A 24,225-nucleotide genomic window follows, 5' to 3' on the forward strand; every position below is an offset into this window, starting at 1 on the left:
TGTTTTCCGAGTTACCAGAATAAATAAACACACGTTTAAAGAGTACTGAAAGGACCAAGTGTTAATGGCGGTCTCAAGCTGAGATAAAAGAGGAGGGTTGGGCATGGAGTCAGCAACACCATCCCGTAGAAAAAACCTTTATAAATTAAGTTTTACCAGAAAAAACGAACTGAACTATTTAAACTCTGCCCTGGGAGTTGAAAGATATTCATATAGAAGGGTTATCACACCTCATACAGGAAACCGTGATTCTTCAGAAATCACGACGCTGAATAAGAAATAAGGGATAGATGCTGCATGTGGATAGGATACACATTAAGGAAATCATCGAACTGCATTACGAAGCAAACCTTAACATTGAATCCTGAAAGCAAGTGGAAAAGATCAAGACTAAGGAAGATACTGCATCAAGAATAGGGAACATCTTTTCTCCTCAACCTTGAAATAAGCATTAAAAGATTTTTTAGGAGTTTCCATATTATTCTTCTCTAAGTTTATACATTAGAGTCAAGGTATTCATCATAGTCTGACATTAGCTACCATGCATGAATGCTTTGTAGCCATATGAATGAATGAATAAATAAATTTAACACAAAAACCCATGGGACACTATCTTAAATGTCATTGATTAGTCCATTATGTATAGAGCCATCGAATCAGTAATTTAGTGTTAGTATTTACAGATGGTGGTGGTTTGCTCTTGATTGTACTATCTGCAGGAGATAAATCAAGCATCTGATACGTTTAATACTATCACTTTTATTCTATGATATCAAAAAAAATTATTCCCCGTTGTGATAAAATCACCAATCAGAACACCGACTTGTACGACCTTAGCACTATTGCAAACCAATGACGCGTGAACCAGTACCATCAGTCTAGAGTCAACGTTGAGTTCTTATTGGTCCTCTGAGATAGTAGCCTCTCGACTAACTCAGCCGGTTCATTCCAGAAAAACAATATCAGTCTCCTCTATATAAATCATATATTTCAGACATACCTGGTTTATATACAAGCCAAACAGATCACATTACACCATAAAATAGAAAATAACGATTATATCAGATCAAGCCGAAATTGGCTGTGAGCGTGATAGACTATAGCTAATATTTGCCTGGTACCTGTATGTCAGACTAACGTCAACTTGTTCAATATTGATTGATTTTAAGTTTATGAATTCATATATGTCAAAAGAAAGCTGTAAGGCTTGAACTCAAGAGGCTTCTAGAAAATGAAAGAAAAGCTAATTGTATTTCCCCTAGATGCATAAATTTAACAAGTTTTATTGATTTTCATTGAACAACGTAAAAATGTTCAATTATCCATAAATTTGATTTAATCATTTACTAAATAATCATTTATTTTAAATAATTGAGAGCATGAGTCAATTGAAGCTAAACAACCATGGAAAACATGGAAGCACTGGACGGCCGCTTCATCCTATCAAGGAACTGCTCAGCAGTGCGTAACCCCGATTCCGCCTTGCGTGATTCGAACCCAGGATCTATCGGTCTCGCGAGCGAACGCTTAATCTCTAGACCACTGAGCCGGCCGGCATCCAACTGTGTTAAAGTCTAACCCCAACTAATCCACGAAATTGAGCGGCATATGCAGCATTGTTTTCGGTGAGTTACTATCTCACAACAGAACCGATTGAACTCCACTATTTCCTGCTTCTTACTGGAACTCCAGGAAATACCTCTTGAGGAATTCTACAATAGGACGAAACGTCCATTTATTGCTTCCAGGTTTTCCATGGTTGTCTAGCTTCAATTGACTAACGATCTCAACTATTAAAAATATTATAATATCCATAAAAAGCCCCCTTTTTGATATTAATCATTTATTTGTTTATTTCTTTCAAATTTCAATATTTCTAGTCAATTACTGATTCATTACAACAACTTAAAAGACCAGAAGAAGATATTGATATAATATATTCTACTGAAATTATTGCACCACCAGCAATTCCAACTAAAATGTCATCTGATCCAAATAATCCTATTTATGTGAATCATTCAATTAAACCAAATAGACCACCAACTATAGATAGAAAAGAAACTGATGTAAGTTAAATCATTTTGAACAATATAAAATTACATTATACTCTTATTTATTTACTGTGTATGTATCATTTCAATAAGTGTATAGTTTATTAAAAGTAATATATTAACCATAAACATCAATTGGTCAATACATTTACAAAAAGAAGAGACTGATATGTTCTGAGTTCAAATCTCGCAGGGTGCAGGATCGTGGATGTTCACTGCTGAAGAGCCTCATACTAGGACGAAACAATTGTTCAGTGTTTCAAGATTTCCCATGATGATCTAGCTTCAATTGACTTATATTTTTTTCACTTTTCTAATCAGATGAGAAAGTTATTACTAATGAATTCTTTGAATATTCTACTCGTAAAGTGTAATATTCAAATCTTGAAAGATTAATATTCACTGTAATAGATACATATGAGTTTATTCATAATATTTCCAGTGATAGATGAATGTGTTGTATTCTGAAAGTTTGATCATTTTCATAGTTATTTCATTTGATAGATGCTTGATACATCATAATATTGAATTTTCGCTAGGAATTTCATTTTAAAATGTAAACATCCAGTATATTTATGGGTGTTTTCCATTTGGGTATATCATGTTCTATTATATTAACACGTTCATAATGAATGGTTATGGTTGGTTGAGATAGAATTATCATAACATATCACATTTTTAAATGAACTGAATACAACATAGAAAATGTTGAGAATAGCGATGTTTCTGTGGGAGTAAATCAATTGAATCGATCGAAGGTACACAATTAACTAGTATCAGAAGGAGTTTTGTAGAAATTGAGTCAATTGAAGCCAGATCACCATGGAAAACCTGGAAGCACTGAATAGCTAACTAATTGTTGCTTACAGTTTCAAAATATCTCACATAAACTAAATATTGAGATGGTAGAGAATATTTGTATCTCAGGTGGATGATTTTGATGAAGTTTTGTTCTGTGAACTTGATGGTTTGATCGTGAAGCTTTCATCGTTACTCTGAACGACATCATCAGCACAAACGTTAGGTAGAAGTGAAGTGTTTGAATTTCTCCACATATAGCTCACAGCTTATCCTGTAAACCTCAATATTAATTGGTTATTGTTGACATTTAACCTGTTACGGTTTGCTTCTTTATTTTGAATGTATCTTGCATTGATTTGATTTTTGGTCCTATATTTGTCCGTAGATTTTGTGATTGATTGATAAAGTTGATCGTCTTCAATGTGTTTGTTGATTGACCTGAGTGCCAAGCTTTTAAAAATCCTCTGTTTTTAGAATTGCATCTATTCAAGTTCTCAACATTTTCCCAGTCGAATTTGTGTCTGCAGTTGTCCACGTGCATTGATGTAAGCGAGGATGTGTCATTGCGTTTGACCGTTAATTAATGTTCGTGTATGTAAAGATGAAGAGTGCGTCCACTCTGTCCGATGTAGTGTTTTTCGCAATCGGAACAATTTATTTTGTAGATGATGTTCGGTTTTTTTTCTTTTGTCATTTCATCCTTCGGTTCGCATAGGATTGATTGAAGTGATTTTACTGGTTTGTATGCTAGATATATTCCAAAAGGCTTCAACAATCTCGTTGTAATTTCTGATAGGTCTTTTATATATGATAAGATGATCCCTTTGTTGGTTTCTGTGCTTCATTTTGTTTCTGCTGCTGCGGTTGGTTGGTATTTGTTGATGAAGTTGATTGAGTAGTCGTTCTTTTGAAAGATAATCTTCAGACATTTTTCTCCACTTTTCCGCGCTGCAAGTGTGTTGCACTGTGTCCTCGCCTCCTTGAACAAGGTTTGTATACAGTTGATTTTGTGAGCTCTTGGTTTGTTACTACTGTAATTTAAAATTTGATCTGTATTGGTCGGCTTTCAATATACTTGAGCCTCCAGTTTTCCCGTGTCGGTTCTGATAATTATTACACCTTCGAATGTTAGTTTGTTGTTTGACTCCTGTTCCATTTTAAACTTGATGTCGTCAAAGATGTTGTTCATCAGATTGTAGGTGTTTTCCAGCTCGTCTGTTTTCACGATGACGAATCCAAATTTTTGGCTTGATCACTGGTAAAATCGGGGCTTTCAGTCTCTGCATCACTGCTTCTGCAATAACTAGATTGTTAAAATAAAACCGGTAGAACGCAGTGGAGTTGACCAGCATTGTTTCTTCCCGGTTTGATATGTGAACGTCTATCAAACAGATTTCGAATGTTGTTCAGTGATGAAAATTAGGAGTACAAAAATTGATTATTCTGATCGGAAATCTCTGAAGAAATATTTATAAAATTTATTTCTATTTTCTGTCATTCATATGGTTGTCCAAAATTTCAACTGGAATAGAGAATGTTGCAGTTAGATATATGAGAACTGTTACTTCTCATCTGCATACACTTTTTCCGTGGTACCTGTAAAACCAACCATGTTAGTAGTGGTTCTGACGATCACCTAACTTGACTGCAGTACTTAAAAGACAACTGCTTGAGGCTGGTTACATACAGCCTTTTTACGAGTAGTTTTATGTTGGTCAGTCCCATACTCTAAAAGTTTCAGTGAATACTACGAAACTCCATGGTACAAAGTGATAAGTGCTATTTCTAACCCTCTTCTTTCATTATGGTAAGAAAACACCACTGAAGAAGTTAGTCATCCGAGGGAAGCACTCTATTATAGTCACACTTCTGTACTATCAGTAGTATGACTTCTCTCTCTGGCTCTAAGTTTATTGCTTATAGTCGCATTTCTCTCCAACTAGTTTGCTTGGTATGATGAAGCTTAAAAGAACAAATGTTCACTGAATACAATTTAGTCGGGTAATTACAAAACTTAAACTCAACAAGGTAGTACTACGATCAGTACTGAAGTACAGAAGAAAATATCTGAGTGGTCTATACTTATGATTAAACCTTTCCTCCATCCTGATGCCACTTTTTCATTGTATACTTAAACATCATACGGTTACATAACCACAACTTAAATAGGAAAGATTTGCTTTTTCCTATTAGATTTAACAGTTTTCTTCAATATCTCAGTCCTACTTCAAAATGAAATCAATAGAGGAATACCGTTAGAAATTTAATCTTTGATTATTACAGTCTAAAAAGTAATGGTTTCAAATATTCTATTATTGGTGATGCATGTGATAATTTAACAATAAAAGTAAATAATTCTTAATGTAATTGTCGTCATTATTATTTTTCATTCATTTGAACACATAAATATTGGTACAAAGGGACACCAAATAAATATGCGCCATACAAGTCACTTGATTTGTGTGTGGGATGCCCAGACTGAAACAGGTAGTTTTCTTAGGGGGCCATACCCCGAGCTTTCGAACTAAAGATCTGATCCACAAGGCGGCGGAGCAACGTCAAAAGATACAATCTCATGGTAGCCGATGACCAATAGTTGGTTTGTACTCCATTAGTTTCCTTAGGATCCTGGAGCCAACCCATGTGGATCATTGGTTTGGAATCAGGATTTTCTAACTCCCTTAGATGGATCCTTCATATCCACCAACCCAGTTAAAGCGTGAGACATTTGCTTCATTATAAATTTGATCAATTTTATTAATGTAGTTCCGAAAATTTAGTTTAATCTATTAATGATAAATTTAAGCAAATTAAAACAAAATTTCTGTATGACAAATAGAAAAATATTCCAATTTATTTAGGAAAATGATAAGCATGTTTATGCAAACAGTCAAGAATTACGAACTGCATTAAAGGTTAGTATTATCTTTCTGAGAATGTTTCACCCCTTCCCTCCTCCACCTCAAAAAATAGTTTTTTTTCCTTACTCTATTTCTTCTTTTATTCCCCTCTCCCATATAAATACTGATTTCAAATGCATACCTATACACATTAAACACACAATATGTATTGTGTATGCATGTGTGCATAATATCTGTCAAGACAAATTTACAATGCATATTGAGATTAAAATGAGTTCCCTAACAATGATGTGAAGTGAATGCACCATGTTGCATGTTTCCCTTCTTTTGATCACTTGTGTTGTGTCACGATTGTTATAATTCTGTGTGATTTTCCTGTTTGATGTTTACACTCACTAATAATAACACTTTTATGCTCTTTATCAAGACTTTCAGTTAGTACAAGTATTATATATTATATAAGGAAATTACTTTTCATCAAACGACCCACCAAGCTATCACAATGTAACCGTAACAATGAACTAAAATGAGACACTTAAATTGATGGTTTGAAGATAGTAGTTTGGTAGTTTGTGTAAATTATTTACCTTGAAGAATACACTGAAAAGCTGTTTCGTCTTAGTCTGAGGCTCCTCTACAGCGAAGGTTTTTAATATCAACTTGGACCCAACCTAAGATCTTTAAGTCTATCAGTAACCACCATTTTAGTGACCAACTTCAAGAAGATTCTCTAACTACTGGAAAAAGAAAATGATGTCTCTTATAGCATTGAAAGATGGTTTATCTGTACATAAAATTCATCAAAAATGAAAATATAAACTTCTGTACTTTATCTGTGTGACCGAACGCCGTCATAATTGCCATTGTATCTGTATATTTTAAGTTGAATTTTACTTGTGGTCGTGGATAAACGCCGTTGATTTGTATCCCAAGACAGGACTAAACAGCCGTTCAGTGTACCATAGTTTTCTAATGATTCTGTATGTTACTTAAGTTCGCTGTGAAAGCGACTTCAATATGTAAATAGTCTGTTTTAAGGAGCTGTCTAAAATGAGTGCAATAACTAGAACTAAACTGTATGTGCTTCAGAGAAGAAATAATGATTTACAGTTAGTAAAATGTTTCATCAAACTTTAACTACTTAATTTATTTCAGTAGTTAAAATGTTTTAAAAAATTAGCTTATGCAACAAGTTACAATTTACTGTCAATCAGAATTAGCTAATAATGAAATATCGATTTTAAATCATAGTAAATCAATAATGTTGTTTTTTCCACCGGAAGCAAGTCCCCACATCCCCTTTTAAAACTCTAATACTACACTATACATTAACCTATGTACATAAATAAATAAATGTCCTTATCGTATATTAGGCAAAGGAGTTTGCAGCGTCAGCTATAGTCGACAGTGTGGTATCCAACAGAGAAACTTATTGGAAAGACGAATTAAATAGTCACGATACAACTATTCAGCCATTAAACATGAATTATCAACAATATTATTTAACAAGAAGTGAACACTCAACACCTAATCTATCGATTAGATCACAAAGTTACCCAACTAATAATTATCATGAACAAAAGAAGCTTTATTTAACATCAGATTTTCTTTCTACCCAACATCAGTTGTCGTCGCAAAAACCGACACGACCAAGTAATCCACCACTTCTATCCCCTATGGATCATCATCAAAGACAAGATAAATTAGATGAAAAAAATCAGATAGGTATCCGCCGATTGGATTTAATGAATTCAATAAATCCCGGTGACAAATTTACAGATTATGATCATGGACATTTCAACGATACTGTTGGATATTATAACACAGAGGTAAGGTAATGAAATGATCACGCATAGACTAACAAAGCGCTAAAAAGTAGATAAATGGGTACATACATAGATCTATATTAAATTTCACTTCAACTAATACATCATACATTGCTTGATACCTATATAGCTTGATTGATTTATAAGATGGTTCAACTTAATCCCTTAAATCTATGCATTTTTGTAGTAACAAATGGGTGATTTAGTTTTGTTTTTCACTTTTACCTATACTTGAATCCAGTTATAACAATGTTTAATCACATTACCGAATTGCAGAAATAATAAGGTACTTGATATTTTCAGTATTAAGTTACCTTACATTGTTATTTCTTCAGGATAGTTTCAGTATCCAAATAAACATTGATACTTGGCAAACGTCGGTAATGATGCTGATATTGTCATTAAACTGAATATTCAAGACATGTTTATCAAATTGTCTTCAAGAAATTTCTTTATTATCGTCAATTGTGTGTAACGCATTACCAAAGACCTAAGTAAATAAATAGACATATTCTCTATAAATCATGATTTAGAAACTGAACAAAAAAGTTAATCTTTCCACAGATGATCATCCAGAGGAATACTGTGAGCTTCGCTACTAACTGCTTCTATGTCTAGCTATGTGGTTGTTAATAGTAACAGTAATCAATATCGATTCAAATAACAAATATATACTGTTTACAGTTAAAAAATTAAACAAACAAATGGTAATACAACTATCAAGTCGTAAATTTTCAATACTATCGAGTCAGCAATCAAACATTTCTAGAAGACAGAGGCGGTGGCTCAATCTCGTAGGTTGGTTGAATTTAGATATTAACACCGTTGGTTTAAAGGTTAAGCGTTCGAGCGCAAGACTAATAGATCATGAGTTCGAATCTCACGAGGCGGGATCGTGGATACGCACTACTAAGAAGTCCTTTGATAGGACGAAACGACCGTTCAGTGCTTCTAGGTTTTCCATGGTGGTCTAGCTTCAATTGACTCATGAATTCAACTGTAAAATTCTCCACAACCCCCCCATCTGGTAATTTCTAGAAGAGTTTGCTTCCTTCATAACTAAACATAACACCATTATATGGCTATATGTTGTATCATTTTTAATTAACTAACCCATATATTTTTCATTATTTTTTTAATTTTGTGTTTTAAATGCAAATAATCCATGATAGCTGCTTACCTTCTTTATGTTTCATTTGAAGTTAGAATAACTCTATGTTTCTGATGCATCATTTATATTTGCATACTTATTTACTTATCTAATAAAGAATACCCAGAACATAAATTGATTCTTCATGAAACCGTCTTTTTCCTTCTTATTTACTTACTGATGAATTACAAGCCTAACAATGATATGACATTGATATAGAGCTTAATAGCATTATATTACTAACTAACACAAATTTAAGTAGTATATTGAGACATAGATAGTTTGTCTTGTTTATCCAAGTTTATTTAGATTCAGTGTTGAATTATGAATAGTTTCATTTGTTTCAACTTCATTCCAGTAACTTCAATGACTTTTGAAAGAATTTCATAATAATAGAGTCACCTCTTGTAATATATATACTGTCGGAATGACATATTTTCTTACTAATATCAGAGGTTTATGACGGATGATATTCACACCGTAAAGATATGCTAAAGTACAGACGACTTCATCTAGAATCGTCACTGAAAATCAGAAAATACCTGGAAGTGGTTTAGTTTTTTTATGGTAAATTTCTGATATACTGGATGTAAGATGTAAGGTAATTGACGATGAATGAATAATATCTCATCTAAGAAACGTGAACTACATGAAGGTAGAATACATAATCGAACGGCTTTAGGTTCTGTGGAGAGACTATAATTTATGGACGAGCCAATCAAGTTTAAGTTAGCAGGTCTTAGATTTTGGCTAAATACCAAATTGGCATTATAGCTGATGTCAGTTCGTGATGAAAACATTAAATATAATTTTTAACCCTAACATTCAACTGTACATCCTAATCCTATTCCCTCGCACTAATTTATAACCCTTATTTAACCCTAGTAAGTAGATGGATATTTTCAAGGTCATTTTAGCGTTGCTCAAAGGTCGTCCATGAATTATGGTCTCACCAGGTCTACATTTGATTTCTTTCATTAATTTGGGTTTGCGCTGATGAGGAATTTTATACTATGACATGAGCTACCTGGTTACCAATGGTTTTCTAGTCGAATTTAGTCTTTAATGTAGATAGTCTTTTCATTTATTTCCTTTTCCTGAATCGACCTAACTATTAATTTTTATAGAAAATATAGTATAGCCATCGTTATAATTATCGTTTCATTACAGTAAACAATGATATTTTGTAAGGATAAACTAAATATATTTCAAAGAGAGTAAGAAAGAAGATTGGTGCAGACTGGTGCACCCAGTAAGTGAAGAGAAGAAAGTCTGGTTTAAATATAAACTAGTTAATATCGCAAACCAATATCTCGTTTCATCCACACCGCAGTCTAAGCTTTTATCCGAAGACCACCTAACAACAATACGAACTGTACTAATCTTCGTTCTTACTCTTTGTAACTTCATAAAGGGAACTATGTGTATGAAATATATTTCATTTATGTACAATGTAACACATTGATAAAGTAATTTAACTGTATACAGTCAACGTTATTCATAAAAAAACACCAGAAATGGTTTTTGAATAATGAGATATTGCTTAGTAGCATCTAGCAGTGTGTAAACTCTTCATTTGATCTGTAATGTGTTATGCTAATTCTAAATGTCCGAATATGCTCTGACAGAAAATGTAACTCTCAATAATCTCATACAACTGTCGGTTAGTGAAAGTTAATTATCATGTATACATGCTATGTGTAAAATGGTTTACTTAATACGATCTCTTTCCTACACTTGGTCTCTGAAATGACAATACAGCAACGCCATATTTTTATTTTCAAATTAAACAGTCTTCTTTTTCATTACTAAAGTATACTGAATAGTTTTTGCCTAGAAAGATCATCTTTTGGACAGAGTTTAATGACTACAGATTTTAACATTTACTCTACAAAACTGACGTGATTGAATGAGTGATTCAATACATCTACACATTGGCATTCATTTCATACAGTAATAATCGATAAAGATTAACCTAAGGTACTTATTTAAACCCTATGTCTTTCTTACAATCCAAGAGGGATAAACACCATAACTTTATCAACTACTTCTCTAACAAATATTTACCAAGTGCTTAACAGGTACTTAAGTAATAAAATTCTTTAAGTAAGAAAATTACTAACAAAAGGACTTGTGGAGATGGTAGCATTTTTAACAGTTAAATTCATGAGTCAATGTAAGTTACACCACCAGTGAAAACTTGGGAGCACTGGATGGCCGTTTCGTCCTAGTAAAGGACGTCTCAGCAATGTGCATCCACGATTCCGCGCGCAAGACCTGGGCTCAGGACCTCCGATTTCACACGAACACCTAATCACTAGACTACTGACACGCCATCTAATGGTATCAATGTCTAACCTCAATCAATCTATAATCTTGCACATTTCATCCATTGTCTTTGGTGGGTAATTGTTTTATACCCGACATGGTTTCTCACTAGAACTTGAGGAAATTCATCTTGAAGCAAGCTATTATTGGGCCGGCTCAGTGGTCTAGAGATCACATGCTCATTTGAGTGATCGAAGGTCCTAAGTTCTAGTCTCAGGTTCGGGCACATGGGTGCACACTGTTGAGGAATCACATACTAGAACGAAACAACCATCCAGTGATCCCAGATTTTCAACGGTAATCCAGCTTAGATCAACTTGTGAATTCAACTGTTAAGAAAAAATACCTTGACGAAATGAAAATACTTCCGATATAATTGAAACAAAATTTGTTATACCCAACAAAAATCTTTTATAGTTCTATATTCCATAAAACTAGTCATTGTGGATAAATCTTGGTAAATGAACGCTATATTCGGTTCCTAAGCTATTCTTGTAAACCCCAAGCTAGAACTACACAGCGACCTGAACTCTAAAGAAAAGGCGCAAAATATACGAAAAGCACTTTGCTCCAAAGATTCGTTTTAGTACAGAAAATATAGGGTTTTTATAGTATTTTAAATGTCGTTGGGTTTTCCAGAAAATTCTAGAATGCTATGAAAGATAGTAGCAGTATAGTAATCAGCCAATCAGAAACTCTACATGTAACTTTTCACTTTCTTGATGTTTCTGACTAAAGTACAAGTGAACACTGATTGAATAAAATGCTTTTTACTGTTCCATGAGCCTTTCTTGTCATTAACAAGAAGTTTTCTGGATCACCCTTAACAATTATTTTTCTTTAAATCATAAAGATTTCATAAATTAAAGAATCAATTTATAATAACATTAACACCGTTGGATTCCGGCTCAGTGGTCTAGTTGGTTAAGCACCTGGTGCGAGACTGATAGGTCCTGGGTTCGAATCTCGTGGGGTGCGAGATCATGGATGCGTACTGCTGAGGAGTCCCATACTAGGACGAAACGGTCGTCTAGTGCTTCCAGGTTTCCCATGGTGGTCTAGCTTCAATTGACTGATGATTTCAATCCAAAAAAATAGAAGGTCAAATAGACAGGTTAAATGTAAATCGTAACAAAGAAAAATGAAGTACATTTAAAACAATATGATAATCATTCTGGATAATAAATCATTATTACCAGGTTAAGTTAAGAGTATGAGCAAATTGTTTATGAACATATAAAGGGGATTTCAGTTTCTATATGGCCAAAGATTCAATAAACCTTAGCATACATCTCTGAAAGATTTTGTGCAACATTAAAAAAGCTGACTCGATATCAACCTAATGACTAATCTCAACTAAATGTTTCGCAATGTCAAAATCAATGAAGTGGTTAACATCAATTGGCATGTATCCATAGGCTTTTATTTTATTTTAAACAGCATGATATTTCCGTTCATCCATTATGAATAGTTAAGAAACGTATGCATTTAATACTTGTATATGTGCTGTAACGTATCATTTTTATTAAAAATCCTAACATTATGTTTCTTTAACGAACGGTTTATACTACTGAATTAACTACTTGTCAAATTCACTTATTTAACCATTAATAGCTTGTTTATTTGCCTTTTAAGTTTCATTACTAACGAAATATTTCTATTAGTATGCTATTTTAATTTTATGCTTGCCATTTTGACTCATGTTCATAGTTAGAATAGAAAATCCATCAATTATTCCTTTTTGTGATATTATCCTTCTATTCCACTGTGCTTAGTAGCGTAAATGATAATTCTATTGAATGTTCAAGCTTGATAATGTTATATGTTGAAATTATTTTATCATTATAATCGTTATTATTGTTGCCTATGATTAAATCTAGTTATTCTTAGTATTTATATACTCGTTTCCTTGTATCACTGTGAATTACATCACATATAATAATCTATCAAAATAAAGCCATTATCAATTCAATATCAACCAAATCATTCGTATACAATGAGATCAGAGAGAAGAATTGTATCACCTGGAAGTTTGGATAGAAGATATCCACAAGAATATGAACAATATTATTCATCACCTGAAGCACGACGTGTACAAACAATGAGAGTAAGAAATTGAATAATAACTATACATATATTAATAATCCTTATCGAAGTTAATATGAAGTAGAGCTGAACTAGTATTGTTTACTAATATTCAAATCATATTTAGTTCATCTGAACCAGTATACAAACATCTTTCAATATTTATTGTAATATCAAAGTCAAAGGAATTATCAAATATTAAGTGTTTTATGCAATATGAATGTCATGATTCAGTTAACACAACTTCAGAGATCCTTAAAAATTGTTAGATAAAATATATACTATTGATTTATTAGTAAATAGTATATCCTGAAAGAGTTCAATTTAGAATTAACTGTAGCTACACAATACATCTCCCATTCATACTGATCATATTGAAGCAGGTTTTTTTTATCTCTTTGATTATGTAGTCGGATACTTTGTAATGGAAACAAAGTTGAATATTTCGTTAAATTTTTTGCAATAAATGTACATTGAGTACTTTTGGTAACGAAAACATACAGAATATCCCATTTTTAGTTCCAAATCGTTTTCATAATATACATGGCAGAAATTAGCTAAACTGTATATAAAACCAAATTTTATCTTGCTTGATACTTCCCAAAATGAAATATTATGATATATTCAGTGATTAGTTTTTTTCCCTGAAACTGCATATTAAAACAGAACACCTTTTCATCGACTTACAGTCATCCTTTGCTCTTGACATAAATGATGTAAGGTAGACTAATTCTTCCATTCTTGAATTACCTCTTGATGAATAAACTTGGGAAACAATGTTTTTCTATCCAAAATATACTACTTATATCCTCTCAGTAGTTACATTTTTGTATCGGCAGATATATTACTATCTAGTCCTTCTATTGTTGTTAATTAATTCAAAATGAAGTTGTCCTTATTCCATCATGATTTGTCACATCTCATGGTGTAAATGAATCATCTAACAACGCTATCGATGAGTGATCGCTTCATTTCAGACTTGGTTGCTGCTACCTATCACTGCTTCTTGAATGACCTTAAAATTAATCAGAAGTAAGGATATAATTATTTTTTTGATTGATATATCAGACAAAGACAACAGTTTTTCATCATTGATATTATGAGTATACACTATTGAAGAAGTTCAGTAAGAAGAATGATAATGCATGACAATTATAATAATTCTCCATAGTTTTTTAGTCCATGTTAAGATAAGCTACTAATATGATTTCACCACTATAACCCCACTTCATAGAAATATAAACATAATTATTTCATTAATGATGAGTTCGTTTGTGAAAATAATGTTAAACAGCTTGCCTTGACCAGTATGCCTACAAAGGATGTTAATGGTGATTGACCCACACACAATTTTGTCTACCCCCAACCTACTCAATTACAAATGAATACCAGATTACATAATTAGTGAACCTTAATTTTTAAACACTTAAGAGATGTCGGCTTCTCACTAGAACTCCAGGAGTATCTCCCTAAATCAGTCACTAGTAAGCAGGTGATTATTATCAGAATGGGTTTTGTGAAGATTTTAGAAATTTCACTGGTTGAAATCATGAGTCAATTGAAGCTGGACCACCATGGAAAACCTGAAAATAATGGTGTACGGTGGCGCAACTTCGTGGATTGGTTGGAGTCAGACATTAACACCGTTGGATGCCGGCTCAGTGGTCTAGCTAGTTAAGCGCCTGGCTCGAGACTGATAGATCCTGGGTCCGAGTCTCGTGGGGTGCGGGATCGTGGATGCGTACTGCTGAGGAGTCCCATACTAGGACGAAACGGCCGTTCAGTGTTTCCAGGTTTTCCATGGTTGTCTAACTTCAACTGACTCATGATTTCAACCAGTGACATTTCTAAAACCTCCACCTAAGGGATGTGTCAACAATTAAAGAGTTACATGAAAGCTTACTGTTAGAGAAAGATAAGAATAAAGTGAACCGAATATATTTAGTAGATACATAACAATGATAAATACACTAAATCTTTATAGAATAGTTCCCGAATTTTCACATGTATGAACGGACTCACATGATCTCAATCTAAAACTTAATAATTTTTTGTTCTCATTCTCTTTTCATTGATCTTCATAACTTTCTGTCACCAGACATTTCACTTTCGATTGATGATACATACTGCTTATATCTATCGATATCAATAGTACACATGACAAAACCACCTTGATCAATTCGTTTGTTCATTTTAGTAAGAGACATACCTTAACAACTTACTAGTAGTTTAATGATTAAAAAACATGTTGTATACAGAGCATTGTTCTTGTAATTGTTTTTTTATTAATTTTATAAAATTCACATTTTGCTTATATGATTACAACAGTAGTAGTCTTATTAGTAGTATCGTCACATCTAATGATTTTAAACTGATGTTATTTCTTTTTTGTAGTATTCACTAGTGAATCACTGACATTCTGATCATTGTTTCCTTTTTTTAAGGATCATTTTGTTCCCTCCCCGTTTTTTTAATTCGATTTATTCCAACTGATAATTTTTCTGGTTAGCGTATTTTTCAGCGAGTTAGTTTTCTACGGGATACAGTCGCTTAACACATGTCCAACCCTCCTCCATTACCCGGGCTTGGGACCGGCAGTAACTCTAGAAGAGCTAAAAGCTGCTACCGGTGACCATACCACATTGAAAGCACCGGTTCTTGTCCGATTACAGCAAGCTGATAAAGATTGTTAATTAAGTATGATTGATTTTGTGTAAACATTTTAGAATGATTTGTGTAAACTGGTAATAAAGACAATAAATGGATATTTATTTGAAGTAAATTACCAAGTCAAAGGCTTCTGACAATTCGGTTCTGTATATACAAATACAATTGATCACTAAGTAGTAAACAATGTTTGTGCTTGTTTGCTTTATCGATTAGTTGTAATGTGATAATTGTCTTAAATGACTTAATATTGCTTGTCCTATATTGTAGTGTTAGGTGATTGTAAATAATTGATGGGAAACCCTGATTTGTTTTTGTTCATATTAGTTTATATTCATCCCAAATTAGATCATGTACCTGCAATGATAAGGAGTTACATACCGATGTGGAAGAGCTATAAAATGATTTCAGGGTTATGTTTTAGTGGTTTTATAGCTTATATCAGTCTTGAATACAAATTATAAAGGTCAACAATCTTCACAAATCTCCCATACTATATATCGATTAATAACTTTAATAAAACCTTAATCTTTATCATTATCTTCATAATTATGATTTAAACAATGCTTAGATTATCTTTTACTGTCTTCTATCTATGCTATGTGTGTTATCTTTTAATACACTGGTGTTCTTTCATATATTCTTTATTATTGCTAACAATTATCATCATGTAAGTTCGTGTCATGCATTATAAAACTTATACAATAAATTGTTTTTTTTATAAACAAAAATGGATGGTGGCTAGCGATAGAATCCAAGGCTTGCGTCTCATCCTATTTTGGGACTCGTCAACTGGATGTACCTGCATCTTGGGATTGTTGTTGACTCCGAGACTTGAACTCTAGGATGTAGGCGCATCCGTCTGATGAGTGCAAAATAGGACGAAAAGTGCGTCTTGAATTTCACTGCTAGCCACTATCCATCTCTATTTATAATGCTTGTAGTTTAATAGCCATATCAAGGCAATCCTCATAGAATACACATATGCCAATAACAGAGGCTGATCAATTACAGTCCTAAACATCATTGGAAAGATTCAAACAGCCAATACAAAAATGTAATCATTAATTGTTAAAATGGTAACAATAGTTATGACAGTCTTCAAACCGAATAAATTTTGGATTATCTGTAAAGAGAACAATTGTCTTGAGATGGTGGAGAAGATTTGTAGCTCAGATAGATGATTTTGATGAAGTTTTGTTCTCTGGGAACAACTATATTTTCTCCATATCACGACCAAACCATCCAGCTCAGAGAACAAAACTCCATCAACAAAAATTGTCTTTCTGTCATAATTTTCACTCTACATGAATAAATCAAGATACTTAGTTCTATACTAAATGATGTATTAAATATATTTGTCATAGTTTGTATTCCATATCTATGTGGTATGTAAATACATCTGGCCAACAAGTCATAAATAAGATGAGATTTGATTTCTAGATCCTAGTGCTGGCTTCTATCAAGATTTAATCAATAATATGTCAGTTCATCAAAAGAACTACATAGAAAGCATTGCTTGATTTAGATCTCGTATTAGTTTTGAACTTGTATTAGCTATCTTGAGAAAATAAGACGGTCCAACGAGACTCAAACTTACATCATACAATGTCTTTCTGAAATATAGTTAGTTCCCTTCGTAAATTAAAAGAAAATACAATGACAACAATTTTTGCAAACACTTTAGTTCTCTACAATCAAAAATATAAAACTTCACAAATATTTTAAAGCTTAACTCTAATGTTCCTTGCCTTCAATGCGTACAATTGAACGGCAAATGAAAGATACACTTTTTAGTAGAGGAAGGTGATAGATTAATTGATTATAAAGAATATCAAATATCTATGCTCTAATCCCATTATAAGCTTACGTGGTTGGTGCAGAATAACAAAACAGTTCGACTGTACACCTACATGAAGGTCTCAGTCCATATGCTCTTACCTTAGTCAGAACTGTCAGTTAAGATTTCCTACCGAATATCAGTTCTTTTATTTACTTAATGAGTTTAATATACCACAAGAAGGAAATATCGTAAATACATTGAACTGTAAAAGATAAATGGACAATCATTAATCTTTTAAATCTAAATATGATTAGATAAACAAAGTGATTATTTAACACCGTTGGATGCCAACCGGTTCAGTGGTCGAGTGGTTAAGCACTTGCGCGAGAGACTGATAGATCCTATGTCCCAATCCCATTAAGCGGAGTCGTGGATGCGCACTGCCGAGGAGTCCCACAATAGGACGAAACGGCCGTCCAGTGCTTCCAGGTTTTCCATGGTTCTCTAGCTTCAATTGACTCATGATCTCAACTAGTGAAATTACTAAAACCTCCACAAAACCCCCCTTCTGATTCATATTATTTATGTTCACATATTCATTGTATATGTATTTTTCTAATCTATTTAGTATACAGATTATCCAACAAGACCTCGTGTTTATCAACCAACATATCAAGCCGCAACTATGTCATTTAATGAATTTGATCATCATTATAATAATGGTGGTACATTAAAACCGCGTAAACCAAAAATTATTACAGAACGATATAAATGTAGTGAAGTATATAATTGGCCACCGAAATTTCCAAAATTAAAACGACATAAAACTAATCCACCAAAACAAATACATACTGCACAAGATCATATTGTAATTAAACAACAATTAAAAACTACAGCAGGAAATAATTATTCATCTACAGTTCAACAAACAGAACCAAATACAGAACAAATACATTGTACTAAGGTTAGTGAATTTAAGATAATGGAATATAGTTTGTAGGATATATCTTCGTAGGGAAATTCATGTTTTCAATAGTGATCTAACATCAATCGGTTCATAATGTTAATCAAAAAACATGTTACTATAGATATTTTTATTTGACTGTTTATTATTATTGATTTATTTAAACACATAAACATTGGTACAAAAGGACACCAAATACATATGCACCACATAAATCATTCGATTTGTGTGAAGGCTAGGATACTACCCGGGTGACCAAACCGAAACAGATGTTGGTTTTCTTAGGGTATTATACCCGGAGCTTTCGACCTACAGGTCTGATCCATAAGGTAGTGGAGCATCGTAAGGTGATGCAGTCACATGGAAGCCGGTGATAAACAATAGGTTCATACGCCGTTTGTTCCTTCAAGATACGGAGCCCATGTGCACTATTGGTTTGGAATAAGAGTTTTTCAACCTTCCTATGTAGATTCTCCGTGTCTATGAAACCAGTTAAGGAGCCAAACCTTCGCTTTCTGTTCTCTCAATACTATTATAGATATTCAATGGTAAGAAGGACAAGACACCCCTTCACTTTATTAATAAAAGTTTCAAATGACACTTCAATTAAGATTAAGCTGTGAAAAATACAAGCTAAATATATTTGCTTTATGTTTTATTTGTACAGATAAACAATCAATATCAATCACCAAATTGCAAACGAGAATTAAGTGTTTCGCCAGAACGACAAGTAACTAGTCTTCATTCATTACAAGTAAGTGCTATTAAAAATAACCTTGAGTTTGTTTATATTAAATCATAACTGATTATTTCGATATGTATCGTTGTTGTTAATATATTGCAATTTTATTAGGTTTTTTAAGAAAGTTAATTTGATTGTGGAGTTTTTATTGCCATTCTGGAAGATATCATCAAATCTGTTTTATCCTTGTCTGATCTACCCACTAGTATGTTTTGATGTTGTGTTCAGCGTTGACGTAATAGCGAATATGTTATAACCATGAGACTTGTACCACGTGAATTCCATTTGTGAATGAACTACTTTGAGGTCAGAGAGAAGAAACTATCCCACTGCTGACCTGATTGGTTGGGAAGCCGAATGGGAAGATAATTTAATAGGAACAATACATCCGACTTACTCCTCATTTGAACAACTCAAGATAGGTATATGAATAAATATATAAATAACAAAACTACAACGTATAAGGAATGAGAAAAATATAATTTCGTACAAACTATGACTTTACAGTTGAAAAAAGTGAAATACGAGTAAAGTGAAATCACAATAACTCTGAACAAAAGATAATATCATCGAAATCTATGTCAGACCACCGTTACAAATTTGGAAGAACTAGACGTCTGTTTTGTCGTAGCATGGAACTCTTGAGGAGTACGCACCCACGACCTCACATACAGTGTTCGAATCTAGAACCTCGGATCTCGCACCCGAACGCTTGCTATCTAGAACGCTGAGCCGGCATCCAGCAGCGTTAGTATCTAACCACAATCAATTCACGACATTGTGCCGCCATCCTTGATTGTCTTTGGTGGATGTCTCACACGCGACATAGATTAGCTCCACCTTATACAACCATCATGATTGGTACTGTCACTTAAGACATCAGTAGAATAATCGATTCGTCTCATCGATTAGAATATTATCTTCATTTCCATTCAACTCATAGATCTAATAACATTGGGAATCGTTTCTATTGTGTTTATGTCTGATTAACACGTTCTAACAAAGGACTGATGTTTCTATTCGGTATTTGGAGCCAAACTGATTGTCACAAGACTTATAATAATCAGCCACTTAAGTCAAATTTTGGCGGGACTCAATTCATCAACGTTTTATTATAATCAAAGAAGTAATTATTACCGATAATGGGCCACGACTTACCTGCTTATATTATGTAAATATTATATATACATGATAGTAGAAACAATTATTATCACTATCACTCGAATAGATCATATTATTCAAGATCGACCCATTAACATACAACCCTATATTCGTTTCCTAAGCTATTCTGTAACCTCCAAGCTAGAACTAGACAGCGACCTGAACACGAGAGAGAAGACACAAAACAAGCGAAAAACACTTTACTCCAAAGGTTCATTTTTGTACAGAAAAACACGGGTATCTATAGATGTTAACATTTGTTAAATCAACATCATATTTTGGCCAATCCGCTAAAAGACATATTATGCTACTGATCAATAGTAGCACGCCACGTTGACATTATAGAAAGCTCCATTATGCTCTGATTGGCTAGGACTCTTCGGCTCCTTTAGGGTTTCTGGAGGCTCCGTTGCAGTTCTCGGAAAGCCGACTAAACAACTTATACATAGTATAACATTTAACGTTGGCAGAAATTACTAAAACGTACCCCCTGGTATTATTACGTAAATAAACCATATACACACGAACTTTTAGTAAAATAAACCAAATATTGTTTCCTTATTTCCTTTTTAATGTCTTTTTCACAGAGATCGACTCTGTTAGAAAAATCTAATCGAACACCGGGCACAGAGACACGTGATCAGTTATTTATAGCAGATTACAAACTAACACCAAACAATCAGGTATTTTCATTAGAAAAATATAGAGGTCTATTTTGTTTTTGATATTTCGATAAGTAGAAATTAGAATGTGTTGATGTTTCGTGACTTAATATAAGCTACATTTTCAGAGCGAATAAATAAATGACCGGATTGAATTAGGGTCGGTTTAAATAGTGTGAAGGAACAGGAAGGTTAAGTGTTTACTTGCGAGATTAAAGGTAATGGATTCGACTCCCAGATCCAGGGTTGTAGACGAGCACTATTGATGAGTTTGATGGAATTTTGTTCTCTGAGCTGAATGGTTTGATCGTGAAGCTTTCATCGTTCTTCTAAACGACATAATCGGGACAAACTTCAGGTAGAAGTCTATGTGCAACATCAGCGACACGTTTCAGTCTATGATTAAAAAAGTCTTTGTATAATATTCTGATATTTTCAATATTCATTTGTTAGTTGCTGAGAATAGCATATACTGTTATTTCTAATTTGATTCTCAGATTTTTCCAGTTCATTCAAATTATTAGCAGATAGATTCGTGTGAATTAAGTGTTCGTTGATACAAGGGAAAAGGTCCTGAAAACATTCTCATCCGGTATTGTTTAACACTTTGATATCTTTCAAGTCTTTAAATCTCTATCTCTTCTCTATGTATTTGTATGCATAAAATTTATAGCAATCTCACTATTCATTCATCCATTGGATACTGCATTTACGAAAAAAAGATCATTTACTCATTTACTCGTTTAGTTTATCTGAATAATAATTTCTTCTCATTAGAGAATAGTTAAGCTCTCTTTTGTTTACTGTATACTAATTATATCAAATAAACTTTGAATGCCTATCACCACTCGTCGAAGAACATAGGGCGACGACCAGCATTCTCCATCCAACTCTGTCCTGGACAACCCTTTCCAGTTTCTATTCATCATTTTCATGTCTGCTTTCAATTCTCAACGCAGTGTATTCTTTTTTCTTCCACTTTTCCGTTTCCCTTCAGCATTCCAGGTTAGCGCTTGTTTCGTGATTCAGTTTGATGATTTCCGTAACGTGTGTCCTACCCACTTACAACATCTTTCCCTAATTTCCTCCTCCGCTGGAAACTCGTTCGTCCTTTTCCACAATAGGTTGGTGTTGATGGTATCCGACCAACGTTTCACTGATTGTCTTGAGTTGACGACTGTTTGGAAATATTTGTACATTCTTGATGATGGTTGTGATAGTTCTTCAAGTTTCAGCTCCGTACAGTAGAAACTGTCATGACATTCTCATTGGAGGCTCTAGCTTTGATTTTGGCTGACAGTTGTTTTGAGTTCTATATATACTTCAGTTGTAGGAATGCCTTCCTTGCTATCCCAATCCATACCTTCACGTCTGCATTAGATCCTCCTTGTTCATTGATGATGCTGCCGGTGTAAGTAAACTTCTCCACCAAATGTGATCTAGTCGGGATCTTTCGTTTTTCTTTGTGTATGCTGAGGCTTACTGCTCTAGATTTTGCTGCTAAACTGTTTGTCTTGACTTTTATTCGTTGGTGTGTATGAGATAGAAGGGCTAGGCCATCTGCAAAGTCGAATCGCCACGATGCATCTAAGCTGTGCATTGTATTCCGTGCTTCTACTGAGATATTGAGGTCTACATAATCCAATCGATCAACTGAAGAAGGAGAAAAGGTGAGTGTAAGCAGCCTTGTCTGAAGACGTTCTTCACTTGGACTGCATCTGCCAGCTGTCCTCCATGCACCAATTTGCAGTGTGGTCCGTCGTATAGGTTACGTATGATTTTGAGGTACACCATGGTCTCGAACAAGGTTCCACAAATTTCTCTTATTCACACTGTCAAATACTTTCTCATACTCAAGGAAGTTGATATATAATGACGAGTTCTATTGGACCGACTTCTCAACTATGATCCGTAGTGTCGTGATTTGGTCTGCGCACGACCGATCCTTACGGAATCCAGACTGTTGATCTTTAAGTTGGTCGTCTGGTTAAGCAGCACTCTGTTGAAAACACTTCCTGGTACCGATAGTGATGTGATGCCTCTGTAGTTCCCACACTTGCTCAGATCTCCGTTCTTTGATATATTGTCGAGGTGTCCTTCCTTTCAGTCCGTTGGATCCTGTTCTTCCTTCCAAATCTTCCTGAATAGAATGTGGAGCATTTTTGCAGTTACTTTTGTGTCTGACTTTAGGGATTAACTGGTACATTGTCAGGTCCTGCTACTTTACCACTCTTAATTTTTTTGGTAGCCATCCTGATTACTTCGATCGTTAGTGGTGTGATATGTACTAGAAGTTCTGTGTGTAATGCTTCGATGTCCAATTGGTTCAGTTCTCATAAAACTGATCTTTGTCGTCTACGTTGCTATCATTGATGGGAACATAGGTCCGGATGGAGTTCATTCTAATCCCCTTTTTCAATGTTTAGAAGGATGTCTTGATGATTCTGGATCCATGGGCTTCCCATCTCATAAATTCTGTTAGTGCCTCTTTGGACAGCATCAGTGTAACTCTTTGTATGCGCGAAATATTTCCTTCTTCATGACCAGAGTACGACAGCATCTCTTCCAAATCTAATGCTTTCTGCTCAGCCTGTGTCCAATGGGTTTTACTTATTCCGAGTATCACCAATTTGTATCCTCTAATTTCCACAGCTACTTAATTGGCCATTTCGGCCTTCCATATTATACGGACATTCTATATACCTATATTAACTGTTGATCTGGTTGTCAAAACAGGTATCAGCCTTGTGGTATCTGATAAATGCCAGTTTTCTCCATGAGGCGTTATAACCCTTCTAGTATGAATATCATTCAACTCCCATGTCAGGGTTTGAATCTTTCACATGGTTTTGTTTGTGGTAAGCCTTCTTTAGCAAGATTGTCTCCTACCAAATGGTGTTGCTAATCCCATTTTCAGCTCTCCTCTTTTATTTGGGTTCCGGACCGACAGTAGCCTTTGAAACGCTCCAAGTGAAGGTATGAACGTATTTTACAGAATATTATTCTAGTCCAATAAGTGAATGTTAAAGCGTTTGCAAATGACAACCTAACTGAAATTCAAACATATTTTATACATTATTAATAAATGTCATTATATGTGAAAATTATATTTGAAGTATTCTCAGCGATTGAAATATAACTAAT

General features: G+C 33.9%; 1 protein-coding gene across 2 annotated transcripts in view; it reads left to right on the plus strand.

The window, feature by feature from the left end:
• Positions 1 to 24,225, plus strand: part of WC2_17 (blue light receptor) — a 78,805-nt gene that overhangs the window by 41,964 nt on the left and 12,616 nt on the right. Inside the window, exons 2-8 of one of the 2 annotated variants that reach the window (XM_051217443.1) lie at positions 1,881 to 2,066; positions 5,714 to 5,767; positions 7,087 to 7,542; positions 12,975 to 13,124; positions 18,181 to 18,516; positions 19,184 to 19,270; positions 21,007 to 21,102. In XM_051217443.1, the coding sequence (XP_051064843.1) occupies positions 1,881 to 2,066; positions 5,714 to 5,767; positions 7,087 to 7,542; positions 12,975 to 13,124; positions 18,181 to 18,516; positions 19,184 to 19,270; positions 21,007 to 21,102 (1,365 nt within the window). Of the gene's footprint in view, positions 1 to 1,880; positions 18,517 to 19,183; positions 19,271 to 21,006; positions 24,156 to 24,225 lie in introns of both variants that reach the window. The other variant, XM_051217442.1, reaches the window with a different exon arrangement.

The sequence above is a fragment of the Schistosoma haematobium genome, chromosome 5 (assembly GCF_000699445.3).
Source record: "Schistosoma haematobium chromosome 5, whole genome shotgun sequence".
Lineage (NCBI taxonomy): Eukaryota > Metazoa > Platyhelminthes > Trematoda > Strigeidida > Schistosomatidae > Schistosoma > Schistosoma haematobium.